Genomic DNA, 21,072 nt, shown 5'->3' with positions numbered 1-21,072 from the left:
CTGGCCAGGGTAGTCATTGTCCATATGGGGAGGCAAATCAGAACCCACCACTGTTTAACACCCTCAAGGATTTCAGTAGATGCATCAGGGCCAAATAGTGATCCTCGCTCCGACATGTGACAAAACAGATGTTACTGTAGTAGCAAACATGGTGAACTGTCCTGGTTATCTTGCAAAACACATCTCAAAAGATACAGTGCAGCTGGCTCAAATGGCAATCAGAAAGGGGAGGGTTAGGAGCTACATGGTTTCAGCTAAAACCAGGCTGCAAAGGAAAATCATGCTCTCTGAGTCCAGCATTTCTCCTGGAAGATGAAAATCCAGATAACAGAGATGTTCATTCCACCCCACAGATGGGATGAAGAAAAAGCCCCTGGAAGAAAAGTCCTGTGAACAGTGTCCAAGACGGTATCTGCATTTCCACAAAAATCTGTCTCTGTTTTCTATCCAAATGCAGAGACATAAAGCACGATGTTTCCACTTTACGTGACAGACATCTTCTCTCTGCGTTACAGTTAACATGAACATCTTGTGATTGCCTGTATCATTATTGCCAGTTCTGAGAAGAGATTTATGGTAGGACTGTCTTCATTTTTTTAGGCGTTTGACATTTTACTGACAAATCACTATGGTCTGATCAAAGGCATTAAAATCGACAGAGAAATTCCTACGTACTGCTTTGGATTGGCCCTATCGGAACACCTCCAGGCCCAGCTGCTGTTCCAGCGTGCTTTAAAAAGCGACAAGGAACATGTTCTTCGAAGACAATGATCCCATATCACTTGCTTTTCGTACGCTAAATAATATCAACCCTTTTGCAGGACAGAGGTTTAATTATAAAGTTTCCGAATGACTGAGAATTTTGTGCATTTGTGTGCCAAATATACGCCAAATAATTGGCATTTATTGCAGAATGAAGAAACTTGCCAAAGTAGCCTTATAGGAAGTTGTAATTGCTCTCTCCACAAAAGAAACTGAAGTTACCTTGCTCAGCACTTGCCCCATCTTCATCAGACACCCTGAGCTCTTTGGAAAAGGTCTTGCTCCTGTGACTGTCTTTGTGCCCAGGAATGAGTCAGGTCCCTGCAATGACACATGCGTGAATAAATCACTGATGAGTGGCGGTGTCTGCGCAGGAGCTGGGGCGGCTGCTCTGTGCACAGGGAGGTGTCTGGTTATGCTGGGTAGACATTTGAGGTGGAGTTTATCCTAGCACTGAAAGTGAAGCAAATGCTCCAAATGATTTCTTTGCATTTAATTTCTTCCAGGTGCAAAAGCAGAGGAAAGCCTGCTTTTCCCTTCCCCGCACAATCAACCTCTTGGATGCCCCATTTCAGTTCCTGTATTAACTGCTAATAAAATTGTCTCCTCTCTCCTAGGCAGGAGAGACTTGCTGACAGACTAGCATTTACATTTAAAGGCTTCTTCTACACATCTGAATATTAACAAGTCTCCATAGCGTTTCTCTACATGGTCTGTCTTCAAGCCTCTCTGGTGCCTCAGTTTTTCTATCTTCTCCAGTTCATGAGCCCTTACACTTCCATTTATTCACCCTCCCCCTTTTGAAGATAAAGTCATTAATAAGGACTTCACAGTTCCTTGCTAAATTCAGTTCCCTCCACATGCTCAGCAGGTAACCCTAGCGCTTTGAACTACAGTAAAAGTACGAAGCAGGTTTCTTTCTGCTTTGATTTCCTCTACCCATGTCACCTCCTTCAGCTCTAATCACAGTAGTGACCCCATTAACTGGATCATCATCTTTTTACCAATCCCAGGGAGAGTGCTTTCATTTGATGAAAAAGTTGAATGTTGTTCATTGGTACGTGGTGACTCGGCATATTGTGGCATCTTCTAATTAAAACACAAGTCATCGTGGCAGGCTGGTTGTAGCCACAGTTTCATTTGCTATTTTCACATGAGTGCACAGCAACAAAAATATAATGAAAAAGCATTGAGCCACTTATTGCTTACCATAAAACACACAGGATCTCGTTGTTCCCTCACTCAAAACATGAGACTTTTCTGCTTAGAAATCTTTGTGAAAAAAAAAAAAAATCCCTTTATGGTCATATATCAGACTGTCCCATTTTTTAAAAAAAGAAAAAAGTAGAGGGCTGGAATGTTTGTCTTTTCCCAAGGAAACACCCCTGACACACCCTACAGGATCACCTCTCATTGTTTCTCTGGCCTGAACCTACGCACGCCAGCTTCAGTGGAGTTGAAGTGGCAGGAACCATCATTGACACAGAGTGCCTTGAGCTCTTGGCTGAGATACAAGCACTATTTCTTGAAATGTTCATGCAATGTGACATCAACACAAATATCCTTCTCCCAGCACAATTCTCTATTGCCTGACATGTGCCCCTTCACACTCTGCAGCGTCTTGGGAGGATGCTCTGGAGGCACATGAATCTCACTTCTAGCTGAGAAACCGAAACCCATGCAAGGAAGCCTCTGTTAGCAGATGAGTGGAAGTGTGACCTGGCACCTAGGATTCGGTGTTTGGTACTACTGCCACGTTGTTTCCTGTACTGCTTCTGAGGAAGCCAAAAAAGCCATCAGGACACAGAGGCAATCCTATGTGAAAGGGGAAAGCAGGGAATCCTTCCTGATTGCAATGCACTAGCAGTTTGCTTAGAGCAGCATGAAGTCTAGACACCCTAAAATTAACAGATTGCCATTTTGTGGTGAGCTGTATGGAAATCTCTTGGTCCACCTATTTCAGCTGGGTTTTTTTACCTGGATCTTTGTTAGAGAAATGTTGCGATCTTGGCCACGTCTGAAAATAATAGTACAATTTCCATCAGTATAGACGGAGCCAGGATTTTATGTGAAGAATATTATAGATGCTACAAGCAGAAAACAGGCTTAACGGTAGCGTTACTGTTTGCTGACACTCTACTAATGGGCTAATGTCAACAGAAACGTTTAGTCAAGAGAATCCGATAGCAAAACTGTCTGTTGCGATGAGGTTGTAACATGGCAGAGAATCCATCCTTCCTATCAGTTTTTCCTGCTAAAACCTTCTGTCTGGAGTATTTTTATCCCTTTTTGAAAACATATTAAAAGAGCCAGTGAGCGTGCAGCGCATGCTGCTTGACCAGTGGCTTCCTATTGTATTGCACCGAGCACTAGTTGAGACAACTTAGTAAAAGCCATCAGCATGGGAGATGCATGGAATTAGGGGCCATCAGATACAGAACTTTTCCACCACGGCTTTTCATTGCTGAGGATGGCATGGTTCAGATATACTAGCAACACAAAGCCTTTCAAACCTACTGTGGTACGGAAGGGACAACATAACAAAAAGGCTCATTTACTTAATGCCTCTTGACTACAGAAGTAGTTATGATGTCCCCTACGTCTTTCAGTACCAAAACTGAAATGCTGAATAGCGTTGGATGTTTAGAACACCCAAGGACAAAGCTAGGTCACTCTGTAATTCAAATACAAATGTGTTTCTGACTAGCTAACAGCACTGGTTTGTTGAGGAGTTGAAAAAAGAATTAAAAAGAATCATACCCTTACTAAATGTTTTAGACTGACTCATTTCTGACTGAGAAAGCATAGTCACTAATTATTGCAGGGGAATGTGCATATGTGCCTTCCAAAAATTGATACGGCTGCTGAATTTCACATCCTACTCATCTCCCAGCAGATTTCTCGGTACACATGCTTACATAAAAAAAACTTCCTGAGCTGCATCTGAATGATGTAAGTGTTGGGTAGAGACAACTGATTATTTAAAACCAGAACAAGATTTAATTTAGCTATCCCTTTTTAAGGGTGCCAAGACTATGCCGCAGAGTTGTTGTGACCACCCTGAGCATGCAGGAAGCCAGACAAGAAATAGTAGCTGTGGCTCAATGAGGCTACAAAGTAATTCAGATATTCTGGAAATTATTTTGTTATCATTCATATGGTAATGATCATCATTTTTTTCCCTTTACTTCTTTCCATCTGTTTAGGGAAGATTTTCACGTCTAAGTCAGTCCTTTGCGAGGGCTGCCTTTGCCCCCTCTTGGTACAACCTCTTTGCTGCACCGGACGTTAGGAACCCCGGCCCCATCCCCTGCGTCTCAGCCGTGCGTCGTTCTCAATCTCCTTCCAGTTACAAGCTGGGCTCTCAGATTGCAGGAGCTGCCATTGGTACAGTTGTGCTGACCTCAATGTATTTTCAATGCCATGTTTAAGATGTTATTTTCAGAAACACTGGTTTTCTCTTAATTTTGAACATTGCGAGGAACATTAGACAAGATTTTATCTGTTGCAGAGCCCACACATCTGAAACAGACATGAAATGTGCAGATTTCAGATCTTGGGATATCGTTTCTTCCACATCTTGCCGTTCTTTTCCACTGATCTACTAGTGGATGGGTTACACGTTTTTCTACTCCTGTAAGACAATGTATTTTACACCAGTTTGACTGAGATGCACATGTTGGAAACATTTCTTCTAATCAGTACTCCCGACCATTTTTTTGCATAGAATAAACATGGACTTATTTTTAGAAAGATACTTTAATCTGGGTAGATGAAGACACTGAGCAAATTAGATGCCCTTAGCTTTTTTTCTGATGCAAAAAGTACAACCACCAAAATTTTGGTGCACCTCTTCATTTACTGCACAAGATAAAAGAAGGAATTAAGACTTTTGAAGGGTAGCTACAGTCTCTGAGCATGGGGAGACCCAGGTGTGTTCCAGCATTTGTGAATGTCTCACAAATTACCATGCTACTCTTTCTTATAAAATGTAATTGGCTTTAGATGAAATTGTACGCCCCCATTAAACTTCATTACCCATTTACCACAGGCCTCAGTGGAGGCAAGGTTTAACCTCCAAGATCAAAGCTTGAATGCACCTGAAAACTTTTAACGCTTTCATAATACATAAATATCTCCTATATCCTGCAGAGCTACGGTGCCTTCGTCTTTTTTTATCTCCTTTCTCACTTTCCTTTTGCTACCACTTTCTTCTCCAGCTTTCTTAACGCTTTATTTTTCCTTTTGATACCTAATTAAGTAACCTATCACCCCTCAGTAACCAGCACAGCGGTAGTTGCGTAATACAGTTACACCTTGCTTGTTTTGGTCTTTTTTTTTTTTTTTCTTTTTTTTTTAATATAGACAAGATTGTTTTATTCATCTCACACATTTCTTTCATTTGATTGCTGCTGTGGCATCTCTCAATTTATCATTTCAAAGTTACAAAGGAAATGACCTACCAAATCTGGCAGGTGACCCTGTTCCCAGAGAAGTTCTGATAACGTGGTATAACAGGAGTGATAACGTGCTGATGCTGTCTGTTGAGAGCAAGTCATAAACTTGAATCCAGATTCTCTGATTTAATCCGAAGCCCTACACTGGTGCCAGAAGTGAGTTTTAAGAAAGATTAAAATATGTAGAGGTATCTACGAACAGTAAGACTTTACCAGTCCCTTGGAAAAGCTTTAGCTCTGCCTTATTTTCCAGTATACGTGCTCAAAGCTATTTAAGTGCACGTATGTGAACCACTCACGCTGCGTGTGAAAACTGTGTGTGCGACTGACTGAGAACTTGAGAAGTCACCTCAGGTCCTGGCATCGCAAGAATAAAAACCGTATCCAGAAAATGAAGGGAAAAGCAGCTTGGTTGAAAACGAATGTGTGTTAACATACTGTTTGTACCGTAGCTAAAGGACGATGAAAGTGCTGAGTCTTTTTCACTGAAGTGTGGTCTTCTAATGTAAGGAATTTGCAAAGCTAAATTCCTTCATGGGCTGTCACACACTCATGCCATCTCGGGCCATGTGCATCGCCTACAACATATGCAGAACTTAGTACAGGTTTTCCTGGGTAATTCATTCTTAAGAAAATGCACAAAGACAGAAAAGACAGTCGGACAACGTGATTGTCAAGTGGAAGACGGCAGTCAGATGGAGGCTTTCTTCAATAATCCGAGTAAGAAACTTGTGAAGTTACAGTTGCAGGAAATCTATATACAGCATCCAAACATCCTGCAAGGAGTTGCAGAAGTCTGTATGAACACTCTTCCCCAGGAGACTCTCTGGGCATTTAACACTTCAGCTCCTCTCTGAATTCTTGGGATTTTCAAAAACAAGGTGACAGCACATTAAAAATAAACACTGCTTTATTTGCCAGATTTAGATCTTATTAAATGTACATATATAAGTTAGCTGAATGCAACGTTTAAAAAAATTATTCCAACATTAGTGTATCATATATATCAGCAACATACTCAGCAGACAACAATGCCACTCCGATTACATGACAGTACGAGTCAAAACAAGCAGTACACATAGAACAGCAGGAAAGTCCATCTATTTTCACTCCGTTCTGTTGTCTCAAACTGATTGTGTTACATAAAAAAGTAAAAGCGTAATAACAAAATCTTCTAGAAAAAACAGTATAGTGTCTTATAGTAGCACTCTTATTTTGCAGTCATTTGCTTAGAACATACCACATGAAATCTTTCCAAGGTAAAAAACCTAACTTTTAATTGGAAAACAAAAATCCCTGATTGTATTACACTTGAAAGGCCAATTTTCTTCTTCTAACTAATTCTAATGAAGCAATCTACTGTTGCTTAAATTACTGTAGTTCCAACACAGAACTATCTTCACTTTGGTTAAAGGACACTTTTAGATACTTCTATTAAACACATCAAAATCAAACATTCCAAGAGGGAGAATAAGCACATCCCCAAGCTGACCAGTCCATTTTTTCTTATTTTTGTCACTTTTCAAGAACGCTTCGGGAAATGTGTATGTATGTGAACCGTTATAATCCTAATCATACTAGTAATCTTTTGTCAAAATACTGCTTAATGACAAATAAAGGCAAACTATTATGTAAAGAGGCATTAGACTTATTTTGTTATCTGACGTTAGCTCTTAATATGACAACACATTCTCTTCTCAACAGTTTCTATATAGGAAGTAGTAATGCTATGAAGTGTAATGATATATTTTTAATATATATATATATTTCTTTTTAAATAAGCTGATCCCAGATTTTTTCCACTTTCTCTTGTATGATACAACATATGCAAAACATCTGTTTGTATAGCATTAAATAGGAAGTGATCACAAAAAATAAGTTTGAAAGAAGCAAGAAGTAGGGGTCAAACCATCAGTTCAAATTCAGGGTCTGCATATCAATGCTGTATCGCAAACTAAGGTATTGCCTTGTTTTCCTCCATCTTGCTTTTAAACAGCATTATTCATTCACAATACATCTCTTTTGCTGACATCTTTTCAAGTGTAGTATATTAGGACACTTCATTAGAGGACCTGAAGAACTCGTGTTCCATAAGCAGGAATAGTGCATCTAATGCTGAATTTTCAAATCTGTTTTCAGCTTCAATCAGATTGTATGTTTTGCATAGAAATACTGTTTTGCATCTCATCACCTTACCGTCTGAAGCAACTGTTTGCATTGCTAACAGTAACAAAACCGTGAAATCTAAATTAAGCAGTTTAGTTAACAGGATATGTGTAAGAAGCAGCAAAGTGCTTGCATTGTGTAAATTCTGGTGTCGCCTACAGACTTGTGGTGACTGATACTCTTCTTTGGCTTATACATTAAGCAGCAGAGCTAATTTATTTATACATGCATTCCTCCAATAAATCCATTACTTCAAATATATCTGAATATTCAAGAACATGGTCAGTTCATCATGAACATGAATTGCCAGTATGCTTGATTTATCAAGCAAACTTACACAACAAAGCTGAGTAACTTACAGTAACGAGAAATGTACATCTGCTTCTACTCCTTGACTGGCAGCCAAACCATGTGATGTTTGTTTGAGGTAGGCACTTCAATGTTCAAACTTTTGCTAATAATGATGGTTCCACCCAAGGCATTGACTTAAAACTCTGTTACAACATTAAGGTTACTAGCCAAGTATTCCGAGACGTAGGCTAGGTCTGCTAAAACAAAATACGGAAACCTTCGGTTGTGGATGTAATAAACAGTACATCATTTGGCTGATATGGAATACAAATCTAAATTTTTTTGTGTATACTTGCAAGGCAGTATAACTTTCAAAGTGCAAATATAGTAAAATCTCTAATCTCTCTAGCTAGTGTATTTCAGCATGAGAGAACTCAACAGTCTGGTGCTAATCTAGGTAATCCAAGCAATCTAGGTATGAACTGCTCTCTGTGAACAGCTCGCATAGCACTAAAACAGAAGTGTGCCAAGGCAGGCATGGTTTGGCTAACACTGTACAGCTATGTGTGCAGGTTCACAGTATCACGATGCCTGCAAGCACACTTTGGAAATACGCATTTCCCCATAGTGATCATTTTTACATCTTTTGCCAAATGCAAATAAACAAGGCACTAAGCATGGAAGTGTTGATATGTTTTAAATATACAGCAAAGTCATTAAAATGCCTAACTGCTTCAAATTATAAAATGAGGGCACACTCATAAACAGCCAGTAGCTACTTTGCACGAGTAGTTATTATATATTTATAAACTCAATAGCTTTGTAGAAAAGCCCCATGACAAAACAGAAAAAAAAAAATCCTTCTTAAAGATTAAAAAGAAAACAAAAAAACCCCAAACCAACCCCCCCAGGCTCCTATGTATAAGGACAATAACAACGTAAACATAGAGTATTTGGCATGCTTAAAATCTTTTGAATACTAATCCATGTACAAACAATCCAGCTAGATCAATTAGTGTGGCGGTCCAGCTCCCAATCCACTGCACTGTGCAGTCGTACTCCATAGTATGCACCGAGCACAGACACACAGCTTTAGCCCTGTGTTGGCATTCGCAGAGAATCCAAACAAAGGAGCAGCTTTGGCCAAAACTAACATCAAGCATGATCTTCCAATGGCAGTTTTTGAGACTGAGAAATAGAGTAGCTGTATTTCTCCAAATTGTACACATCTTGTCAAAAAATACTGTCATTAGAGGATTCCACCATATTTGCATTTAAAGAGCAAACTCTGGCAGATGATATCTTAACGAAAATAAATTATGGGGGTTTTTTTTCCTTCATTAGTATGTATTAACTGAATTCTGTGCCTATCAATAATTCCAAGTGGAATTAAGACAATATATCTTTAAAAATCCATTCCTTCTAAAAAGTGTATAGAAGTTCAAAGCTGCAAACAAATATTTCATAAGACATAGTGGACGCAAAAAAAGCCCCAAACCCTAACCCGTCTATCAGGAGTGTTCTCCTATTTAAATGATCATCTCATAAAAATAATAATTCTCAGCATTTTCCACAGCAGTAGTCCTCTATGATATCCTTTTCATTCAGCTGGGATACAGCCTGGAACTTTGCATTTAGCAACAGGGGGAGGGCTTGGTGGTAATGACAGCATTATATCCTGTGAGCCCTTTGAGGGTAACATTCCCTACACTGGGAATCCAAATTCTAGGATTACAAGATTACACTTACTCTTCAAAGTGATGGGTAAATAGAAAACAGTGCTGAAGTCATACAGCTAAGTAGATTTACTAAACCTAGAATGCTCAGTAAGACTTTTAAAGACAGGTCTAAAATCTCTGGAGTGAAAGCAAAGGGTTGAAACTGTCCTATAGCTTTCAAGTTGATGCATATACTGAGCAAATCACAGATAAAAAAAAGCTAAAATGAGCTAAATCCCAAACAGTTGTTTTTTCAACTACATCGCTCTGGATAACTCCATTCTCCCTTCTGTGGCGATGAACTCCTTTTCCGTGGCTTGTTTATCACCTTGACACAGTCTCTCCTTCAGTTTTTCAAGTTCATACTCATGTAGGATTTTCTGTGTTAAATACTTTTCACGTTTTATTTTGGCTTTCACATCTGCAGGGACATCAGGAATCATCCATGCTACAAAGAATTTGACGATGAATACAACATGCTGCCAAAAAAAAAAAAAAAAAAAGGAAGCCAGGATAAATGTAACAACTCATTACCAAATGAAACACCTATTGTTTTATTTAACACCAAATAGATCACTTCTCTTTCTGTTCACAAACAGAATACATTTCATTTGGCTGTCCTGGAACAATACATAACAAAATAATGTGTATGAGAGATGGGCACGAAGATGAAAACACTTCCTTTCATGCAGAAACTTTCTCATTCCAAACTCCCTCTTCCCTTTAGAACTTGCAAGACAGTGGCTTAATACTGAAGTGCCAGTTATTCAAATTATTGATTTAGCTATTTTTAGCCAATTTTTTTAGCCAATATACATCACTGCAAAATGCCTTCTGGATTTTGAATACAGTCATCTCGCATACAACACTTCAATGAAACCAGGAGGAGTGAAAGTGCTAGTCCTGGTGGTTCATGTCTTTTCCATCTGCATAGAGACCTTTTTTATTCTGCTGTTTTATTTCCATCAAATCTAGCAGTCTCCTCAGCTGTTTTCACATTTCTTACTCTGAGGTTAACTTCCTGAAGTTAAAAGACCTAGTTATAGCAATCATTTAGGACACAAGTATTTGGTATTACTTAGGGAAGAAACTATTTTATACTCTCAGCAATTCTATTTTCTGTAACATTACTAACTACCTAGAGAATCTGTAAGGTACCAATTTTGGAAGGAAATTTGGTAGAGAACATACCTCCATAATAATTATAAAGGCCAGTTTTGCAGCAAGAATGTGCCAAAACTGCATAGAGTGTAAATATCTCCGCTCATGATCTGGTGGATATCGATAGTCTCTGTACCTGTTGGATAAAGACATGCAAAGGTGAAATGTCATATTCAGTCTGAGACAGACTACAAGCTCAGTGACACTTACAGGCAAATACAGCTGTCACTTAAGGAACCTTTTCACCTTGTTTTAAATGGTCTATTTCCTTTTGCAGAAAAAGGTTGCCTCTCAATTTGTTTCTATCTTACGTTTGCTTGAACACCCTCATATTCACAGCAACAGAGGAGAGGTGAGGATGTGCGGGAAGTGAAATATTGTACATCGGTCACTTTTTTTTGGGCAATGATCAAACAATACAGGATGAGTGATGGAATGTATCACACAGTAACGGACCAGTATTGAATAAATGCAACAGATGTGGACAGATTATGGACTGGACAGACGCAGGGTTTAATGGAAGGACAGTCTTGAGTACGTGTTCTACACTCACGTGTATAAATCGGGTAAAGATTCCTGGGGCTTTAAACCTAAAACATCATACAAATGTAGCTGCTTCTTAAAATATTGGGGGTTTTTTGTTTGGTTGGTTTGTTTTGGGGTTTATTTTGTATCAAAACAAGTACTCTTCTTTTACCATGGACTTCTCCAAAGTTCTTTCTCAATTCTTCTGAAACCTCCAATGGTTGTTCTAGCGAGAAAGGACTGTTTTTTAAATGAAAGGAGGATGGCCCAGATCCTTGGTGGTATCTAGCACAGTAACGATTGACTTTAAATACCATATCTCATTTTCAGCTTTGGAATCTAAACATCCCCTTAAGGATACTTCCTTGTCCACTTAGGCATTGCAGCCTAAAAACCTTTGAAAATATAGGCTGAAGTTTGCAACCTTAAGGATATCAATCTCCTCCATCACTCAAAAATCAATAGTTTAATTAAGTAAAAAAAGAAAAACAAACAAAAAGCTGTTAGCAATGAGACTAATAAACAACAAAAAGGTGATTTTTTTCTGTTACTGGCATGACCTCTCACCATCTCAAGCACTGCCTTGTTAATAGCTTAAATATTACCTCTCACACTTCAGAATGATGAGAATGACATAATTTAACTTCTAGTGGACTACTTACATCTGCATTGACTTGTTATGCTGTATTCTAAACAAAGTGATAAAATATTTATTATTACACCAACACCAACCTGCATATGACAAGGTTCTCTGGATTCAGTTGAGGCTTGTTTTTGTCAGGAAAATCTGAGATTTGAAACACTGACAAACTATTGTTTATGTATCCAGACATAGGCGAGTCTTCATCTTCAGAATAAGCGTAGTAGTAAACTAAACGAGGAATCATATCTGATGTGAATGAAACAATAAAAGCCTGAAAAAGAAATTGGGAAAAGAAGATGAGGAAGTACCTTAACAAAACTTAAGGTACTTACAAAACTTGTGAGCAGATTCATACAGGGGTTTTGGTACTGTGACTCTGTGGCATAACCCAGGATCTTTTAAGCAAGGGTGAGCATGATTAGGGCACTTTACCTTGGTAAAGATGCTGACTGCAGCCTCTGCTGCCAGGACCAGCACTCGGCGAACAAAATACGTGAACAGTCCTTACAAGAGGCACCAAATCCCAAATATCCCCTCACACCAAACTGTCTTCTATCTGTGATAACAGCACTCCTTAGTGAAAGAGGAGATGTGGTTTTGAATTCTTGTGAGAAAGGATGAACTCGAATCCAGTGTGTGATCACTTTATGAAAGAAGGGGAGCCATTTTCTCCAGCTGTATTTAAAAAGGAAACAATGGCTACCAGCACGTTTTGCCAAGAAACTTGAGATATTTAAGATGCTCAGGTACCTTGCTAATTAGGCAATACCTGCAAGGGGGTTTGCTGCCTAAGACATGTGCAGATCTGATACTGTTTACTATTCTACATTAAAAAGAGGCAACTCTTTTGCTCAGCAGTCTGCTTTACTTTATACTTAAGATGAAATACTAGCATAGCATTTCGTTTCCAGTTTATAAAAAGTACTCTGAGCCACTGGCCCCACAGGGGCATCCAGAAGCAGTTGAACGAGCAGAATTCCCACAGAATAGGCCTCATAACGACAAGACAGAAATGTCATCCGTCCGACAAAATTAATCCACCTCTCCTGTCCCCTACAGTCCCCTCTGGGCAATCAGTGTGCTGCATCAGACTAAGCTTCAGACTGGCTTATGCCATTCCAAAACACTGGAAAAGACAGACAAGCGAATGAAAGATTATGGTCTAATGAAATGTGGATTGGGAGCTGCATGTCGTCAACATACGGACAAGCCAAACCCCCCAAATGGTTTGACCGTATCTCCGTAGGGTAGCATGCGATAAAGTGAATACTGTTGATGAAGGAGAAAAAGCATCAGCTGATTTTTAAATCTGCAAATTCTGAGTACACGGAAGAATCAAAGTTAATGTAGCACAGTTAACATACTTACATTAGTGACAACAGACAAGACGGCCATTCCGTTCAGGATTTCTTGCCAAACTCCTATGCTATGTGCTTTCGCAGCCACAGGTCTCCTGTACTGAGTGGTTAATTTCCAGGAGTCTACTCGAATCTCCAGGATATTATTCATCAGAGCAAGAAGGGGAGCCAGAGGAAAGGATGCCACGAAGAGAGTAATGAATCCAAACTGAATAACTGCAAGGGAGAAAAGAAAAGTGCCAAAATCTGCCCCTACAACGGTACCCTCAGGGTGACAACGAAACATGCAAGTTGCCACTTGCAGACAAAGAGCAAACTTCTGCCAGGCTGCACAAGAAGTAATCTCCAGCCCTGGCCTGAGCTGAGTGACAACCTGCCCCAGCCCCAAGACTTCTCCAGTCTCTTAGGGCTGCTATTCAGCAGCATCCAGGGGAACATGGCATTCGGGTCCTGCCAAATGATGCTGCCAGCAGTGCTGGACACCAATTCTTTCATGGTGCTGCAGTTCTCCTCTCATGTAACTGTAGGGGAATGGGAATGTACTCATACATCACATTTCTGAATTATGAGAGAGGAGTAATTCAAAATAAAATAAAACGAAAAGGCTAGTTTTCCTCTCCTGCAGTTTCTACAGAGCAAGCCCGTTCTTTGAAATGAAAAAGAGCAAATACTTTTATCACAACCTTGCCTCCACCTATTGTTATTGGTTTAGTCAAAATATTAATACCAATTCTGTATATAATAGTTCCACTAGGGAGTCTTAACATTAGTTTAAGAATTGCAAATAAAATACACAAATGATCCCTTTAGTCATTACCAAAATGAAATGTCCCTTGGTACAGAATGTGACAGTCCTCAGTGCAGAGCCAATACTGCCACTATATTTTAAAGACAGGAAATCGAACATCTTGTCTGGTTTAGGCAGTGGATAAAAATAAATTCCCATACACCAGTGATCAGTTCATCCATGATTTCAGCGATCAGTTCTTCATCTTAGACAAGCAACAAAATTCCTACTAGCTTAGCAGCCCCAGGACAATGCTGGAGCATACTGGTTCAGTTCTGATTCAGGAAGAGCAAGGACATCTATTAACAGGCATGGCTGACAACACTGATGGTTCTTAGCGTATGGATTTCACAAGATCACAGCCCTGTATGAAATATGAAGTGTATGAAATGACAATAATACAGTTGCAAAGTTCTAGGCAATAATTATTTCTGTACAAATACAACCATACAAGGGACCACTTTTCAACAAATTTTGTCTTTCTAATAGACAAATACTAGTATTTTTTTAGTGTCTTTTAGATTCAATTTGGCTTCAATTTCTAGTTTTAGTTTCTCAGGTTTTGTAAAGTAATTTCACATGCTGACCTGTTCACGTTTGGAAAATCCTATTCTGTTACCCATGCTCCCTCTGCTGGTCTACTGGACTGTATCGAAGCACTAATCAGTGCAAACCTAAAACTAAATGGATCCTCTCTGATCCAGTTCGTAGATCTCATATCTGCAGTACTCACCCTTACAGCATATTTGGCACTCATCCCATACTTACAATTTCCACTGACAGCTGAGAATATGCTTGGGAACAAGAACAGAACAGACACCGAGACAGCTGGCTGCACTTAGAATAATGTTCCCCATTCAAATGAGGGAAACGAACAGTCTTTGCAGCGTTTCTGTGAAATTCCCTGCAGTCTAAGATGCAAAGGCAGCTTTTTTTTTTTAATTGGGCTGACCTATTTAATGATTTCCAGCAGTTAATCGTCTACTGTTTACCAGATGAAAGCGGTGGCATCAACCCATAGCAATTAATTGAAAAGCTATTTTTTTGAAAGTGTCAGTACAAGGTGTCTTGTCCTCAATTCCAAATGTGTATTTTTAAACTTACCCATTTCTAGATATTCATAGAACAGGCCTAAGGCTCCAAATGTCTGCAGATCATGGTCTTGCTCCCAGCGACTGTATAAATTTTCTGGATTATTTCTGGCTTTCCGGCGACCCCACCAGTTACAAATCCAGCTGTATATGCAGAAAAAAGTTAACCATGAGAGAATCAAATCAAGTGTCCCCTTCTTTAAGCAAGCTCCTTGTTGCAACATGCTTTTACAAGCATGGTTTTCACAAGAAGAGACCAAAAGCCTCTATGAAATGAGTCTACTTGTCAGAATTTGCACTCCTTTACAGAATTTTTCTTAGCTTCTTCATATGGCAGTACTTGTTACCACTCCTTTCAAGAATTTCCTCTGTCTAGAACATGCGCACCTCAGTGTAAGAGATAACTTACGGTACTATGGCCTCTTGGATATTTCCCCAGATCTGTTTGCCAGCCATGACTATGGTGAGCTGCGTCGTCAATTCTATCAAACAGCCCGCAGGATCGCACTGGCAGAGACAAATTGGGGGTTAATGGACACGAATAACGGACATTACCCAGATAAACTATATTCTACTACTGTATACAGGAAAGAAAGAAGAGGAGTTCTTAAAACTTGTTAGGACAATACTTAATTTTCACCTGGACTGCCAGCTAACATACCCTCTCAAGGAGCACTGTTACAGAAGGGCTTTCAATGCTCAGTGTGCTTGATAAAACACACATCAAAACATAACGACCATTTAAAGACAGTAATTCAGAGATGCTTCAGGCTGACCGCTATGCAGATACACAAAGACAGGGCAGCAGGATCTGCACGCAGCAGCCACCCCACAGCCCCAGCAAGGTGAATCTATGGTGCTCAGTTAGCTCTCAGCACCAGACCAACTCTGACCTAGCAAGCACCTGCATTTTCTATTCCTATCCCTACATCAGAGGTATTTAAATACCTGCCAGTATCTGGTCTCTGCTGTTTGCTGAAAACACTAGTTTTAAAGTTTCAACTCTTTCTTGAGGCCTTCTTAAGAATTTAGCAGTCAGACCTGTATTAGGAAATACTCTATCACTAAGTGCACTGCATTACTTCATTGTGTTTTGCATGAAGTTCTTCCTCCACTACTGACTCCCAAGCAATGCTTCACATTAAATAGTGTATTTCATCTCTGTACAAGCAGCATAATTAGCAATGAAATGAGGGGAAAAAAGCAAAAGCTTACAGACATGCCTCTTACCAACAAGTTTCTCTGAAAATTTAGTGCCTCAAGAAGCTTATGAAGACACCCAAAAGCCAGAGACCATTGCCATTTATACTAGCTTTTTTCAACCTAGAGGATCACTTTTAAGACCTATGGCGAGATCCACTGGTATTTCAGGAGAACTGGGGCCAAGAAAAGCTTTTCGATTTTTCACCCTTCTGAGTGAGAGCCACAGCTTTTCACTGTGGGTACGCCCCTGACTAGCAACTGCCAGAAGAGTCCTTGGAAGCCCCTCCATCAGCCTCGGGATGGCCAGCTGAGGTCCAGCTCATTCCAGACCAAACCTGCAGCTGGCAATTTATGACCGCACAGGTTGGAGGGGATAAAGAGTTTCAACTAGTTTATTATTATTCAATCCACCTTAATCAAGAAAGTCCTACCTCTTCATTTCGCCAGCTATTAAACATGTATGTGTAGGCACCTGGGTAACCAACAAACTTCCCTTTGAAGAAGGCCACGTAGAAGCAGGATGAATAGTAGTTGACAAACTGGAACAGAAACATTTTCATAGTGAGTCTGTTCTCATATTCCATATGAGTTCTGGGAATCTCTGTGAAACCAGAAAACAGTAATTTTACTTTCCTTTATTCCCTTTAAAAGGATACAGATTCATAAATAGTCATCACCCACAGTGCCTTTACATCCCTAAGGGGAAAAAAAAAAAAAAGAAAACCACCTACAAACATCTGCTGAACTGATAGAATTCCTGCTCTCGGACACCCTGCCCTTAATTTACAATGCAATGCTCTGAGTAGACAGGCAACTGAAATTAATTCTTGAAACATTTATAAGCTTCAAATCCCCCTTCTTTGTACTGTCCACTAGCACTTGTCCATCCCAAAATCTTACACTATTTTTAGGAGATCCAAGATGAATCTCAAACATTAAATAGCAGGGTCTTCTAGACTGAAAATTTCACTCTTGGCAATGCACATGATAAATACTTTTTTTTTTTCTTTGTGGTAGAAAAGTATGTTACAGTATTGTTTTGGGTTTTTTTTCAACATGCTGTATGTGTGTAACTTATAGTGAAATCATCAGAAACTGGATGGGTCCTGTGCCTCTGAAAGATGAGACTCATAGTGGGGGGGAGAATAGGGAAGGATACAGGCATCTCAGTGGTACTGAACATCACCAAGCCTTTCCTTAAGATTTTGCTGCCTTCGTAATCACATTCTCCATCGTGTTTACATTTTTAAAAGGTAGCAGGAAGCCCTAAGCACATTATTGGTAAAATGTGCTGTTAAATGATAACATATAACCAATTCAAGCTGGGAGAAAGGGGAAGAAAATACACCCCAAGCATTCAAGTCCCTCTGAAGTGGTCAGGACCTGGCAGCCGTGTTGAACTCACCTGCCCCATGGCAAATTTATTTTATATCCGAGTAACCTAACATTTCCAAGCTTGGCATAAGTTTGCATGACAGAAGATATTGACTGGGAACCTGACATCAGAGTATACTATATAGAGGAGGCAGTACTCAGGTGAGGTAGTCTGCCTACGGTGCAGCTCATTAAAATATTTTTACTGACAGTGAGCTGTTCAAAAGCTTATGTCAGCTACTCAGTGTCTACAGCACCAGAGATACGTTATACCTGCACGTCTGACCACAAAATGTGGCCTAACCTTTTTAAGGAATTCAAGAGTGAAGGGTGTTAGAACAGGCACTCCTGACAGCCACAGCCAACATTCTGTACCCTGGATCCAACCGTGTCTCTAAGCCTGGGCTAAGCGCAGCTGCCAGGGCCGCCAGAGGAGGGCAGCAGCCCCATAAAAGTAAACAGATTTAGTCTCCGTCTGTAATTGATAACCACAGGTAGTGCTGACAGTTAAGAAATTAATCCTCCACACTTGCAAGCAGCAAAATAACATTACTGAGCCTTCATGCTTATAATTCATGCCCTTCAAGAAAGAAAGATTATAAAATGATGATTTTCTGGTTTTCTTTTTTGATTTTGTTGTTTTGGTTTTTTGTTTGGGTTTTTTTTGCTAGGGGCAATTTTACTTATTACTTGTTCTGTCTTTCTTTGGTCTAATTTGGCCAAGTGAGGGAAACAATACAGATCTCTGAGAAAAGAGATGATCCAGGATAAATCAAAATAAAGCCAATGCAACAGCCCATTAAGTTTCTGCCAGAAACACCTTCCAATTCTTGATTCCACTTGTAAGACCTCATAAAAAAAGATCATTCAACTGTTTTTATGACAGCTGTACAAACTACAAATACATAATACTTTCAGCTCTCCCCCCCCCCAGCTAAATATTCTGCAATCATTTCTTTCTATAAAGCACCTGCAGGGACTCGCACATCTAAATCATTAAGGGCAAACATAGAAAAATAAGTAAGAAGGGCTCTAGGGAATGATATTTCCAGCAAGCAAGCAACAGTCAAACATAAAAACCGTTACAAAAGTAACACATCTTTCTGGGCCTGCCTGCGGGCTCCTCCAGCTCTGCAGTGAGCCTACTGCAGGTAATGCTACCGATGGCTACAGCCAGTGACACATCTTGGGCCCAACTTCTCAACCTGCTCAATCTCTGCCTTTAGTCTGTATTAACTCCAAATCTGTAAATGCACAGCTAAGGGAAACAGTACCAAGAAAAAAACCCCTGGAAAATATACTGTCCTACCCCAGCCTCCTACCTTCTCCCCCCCAAAGTAAGAGACATGATTAGTTAGTCTTTTTTCTTGTTAAGATGGCTGCGAATGCTGTGATCTATGTTTACAAAAGATATCTTCAGGATTTTGAATTGGAATACTGCTAAATCAAGACAGTTTGATTTTGCTTTGGTGACTAATAGAACACATGATAACTTTTAATTATGTTCAGAACTATGATTGTCTCTGTAGTCTAGTTTTAATATAAGCAAATATTATACTAAGAGAAACCAGTTTATGATAACTATTCCAATGCAGGGAAAATGTTCAGTATGGCCATGGATACAACTGAGTCATTGCTGCAAGCTACAGACTAATGTCCTAGTGCTCCCACTGTGCCCCAGTTGAGAACAACTACATAGAGCACCTCTAGATGGGTTCTACTTTTAAGTGATTCCTTGAAAGTTTTGTCTTTAAGTACACTGCTTACCCATATCAGTAATCCAGATAGCTATTCTCTCATATAAGAAATTCAGTATCATGATGATGACAAAATTCAGGCATGAGGCTGTGACTGAAGTTGCCAGCTGAGGGGTCAGTAATCCACTGATGGGCTGTAAAGTTCGAGTGTTCTCCATCAGGCTGGCAAAGGCAGCATACACCGCAAGACGATACACGATCACAGCTATCATGCTAGCTATAATCAGAGATACCTATGGAAAGGACAGAGATCTGAAATACACTTACAGCTCAGTATAGCTATGTGCATGCAACTTTTGAAATAAGATGTAAATCATCACGCTTTATAGTTTTTAAATTGTATTCTTTATGGGTGTGAGTTCAGCAGCACTGAAATGCAAAGTACACAGGCAAAATACTTTGTTATATGAGATAAAATCATTTTGTTGGGTTTAATGTAACACAAGAAAAGCAGACAATCTAATACCAATATTAAAAAAAAAATAGTGCAGAAGGATACAGACTCACAGAAATGGAGATGGAAGGGACAAGTTAGATTATATTGTCCACCCTGAAATTCACTCTGCAGATATTTCTACAGAGGAATATGTAGATATTTCATTGTAGTGAATAATACTTTTTTTTTTTTTTTGCCTTCACTACAAATTTTTTCAGTATGGTCTGTTAACAGCACATAAGACAGAGAAAAAGTTATCCCTATGCTAAAATGTCCGATTAAATTACTAATTAATCACAGATTTCCAAGGTCTTTTTTTTTGTTTTTTAATCTGAATTAAAGTGCGTTTTGCATGACAGCAGGAAATCTGCAGGACAGTAAGAAAAGCATGTGTTAATATCATGATTAAAACCAGTTTGTGTTAATGTCATGATTAGTGATGATCAGCAACTCTGATATATGTTAAAATGATGATTCAAAAAGATGCTCACCCAGAACAACACTGTAGTTCCTGAGATGCAGAACCGCACAGCCTGGCTAGTTAAAGGCAAATAAGGCTCCATCTCCTGAAACAGTCAAGCAAGCACAGCACAGTTCACAAATCCATAATCTTATTCTAACACCAAGCAGCACACAGAGCTCTCATCAGCTGTGTGAAAGTGCTCACATCCGAGGAAAACCATTCAGAACCCCCCCTCTCTAAAAGGGCAGATAGGACATAATTTTGAATGTGCTGGGGTAAAAAAAAAAGATCAGGACAGAAGTGGCCATAACCGCTAAAAGTAAAGACAGTACTTGGAAAGAATGGTTAAACCTTTGCAAAAATCAATCAGTAGCTGAAAGAAAAAGACCACCTCCTTCTAATGAACAGGACAGAACTATTACTGTAATGCTAGGTCAGCTGTCATACAGCTCTGAGTCCAAAACTGGACTGAATTTTAAGAAATTCTTCACGTTGAGGTTTCTTAAAATGGTCATTTACTTGGATGTACCATGTTTTTCCACACAGCCAGAGAGTGTTTTGCTCCACTCCTTCAATTATTTTTTTTTGTCTTAAATTGAAGAAATGGCTACGTTCATTAGTTGCCAATCTCTGCTGCAGCATCAGGCAGCTAGGTCTTACCCAAGTGAGTATCCCCATATAGCACATGAACAATTTTGCATGTTCGTGTAAAGTTCTCTTTTTCGCAACCAATTCTAATTCCTAAAATATCAGATTACATGTATTAAGAAAGGATCATTTAAGAACTAATGCCAGTGGAAGAAGATTTAGTAAAAAAATAATCTGAATTTGATAAATCTTTACTGGGACAAGGCATTGTAGTATGCTTACACTCCTCTTG

General features: G+C 39.5%; 1 protein-coding gene across 6 annotated transcripts in view; it reads right to left on the bottom strand.

Annotated features, from left to right (window-relative positions):
• Positions 1-6,111: 6,111 nt before the first annotated feature.
• ANO5 (anoctamin 5) overlaps positions 6,112-21,072 on the bottom strand; it is a 64,631-nt gene continuing 49,670 nt past the window's right edge. For all 6 annotated transcript variants that reach the window (XM_072866040.1, XM_072866042.1, XM_072866045.1 and 3 more), the window contains 9 exons: positions 20,221-20,295; positions 19,304-19,526; positions 16,594-16,763; positions 15,369-15,466; positions 14,973-15,103; positions 13,092-13,297; positions 11,813-11,994; positions 10,586-10,691; positions 6,112-9,873 (listed from right to left, as the gene is read on the bottom strand). In XM_072866040.1, coding sequence (XP_072722141.1) covers positions 9,652-9,873; positions 10,586-10,691; positions 11,813-11,994; positions 13,092-13,297; positions 14,973-15,103; positions 15,369-15,466; positions 16,594-16,763; positions 19,304-19,526; positions 20,221-20,295 — 1,413 coding nt within the window. In that variant the 3' untranslated portion in view covers positions 6,112-9,651. The remainder of the gene's footprint in view (positions 9,874-10,585; positions 10,692-11,812; positions 11,995-13,091; positions 13,298-14,972; positions 15,104-15,368; positions 15,467-16,593; positions 16,764-19,303; positions 19,527-20,220; positions 20,296-21,072) is intronic.

This window comes from Ciconia boyciana, chromosome 6, assembly GCF_034638445.1.
Source record: "Ciconia boyciana chromosome 6, ASM3463844v1, whole genome shotgun sequence".
In the NCBI taxonomy this organism is placed as follows: Eukaryota; Metazoa; Chordata; class Aves; order Ciconiiformes; family Ciconiidae; genus Ciconia; species Ciconia boyciana.
Note: the sequence above shows the minus strand (reverse complement) of the source record. Positions and strands in the feature narration are given on the sequence as shown.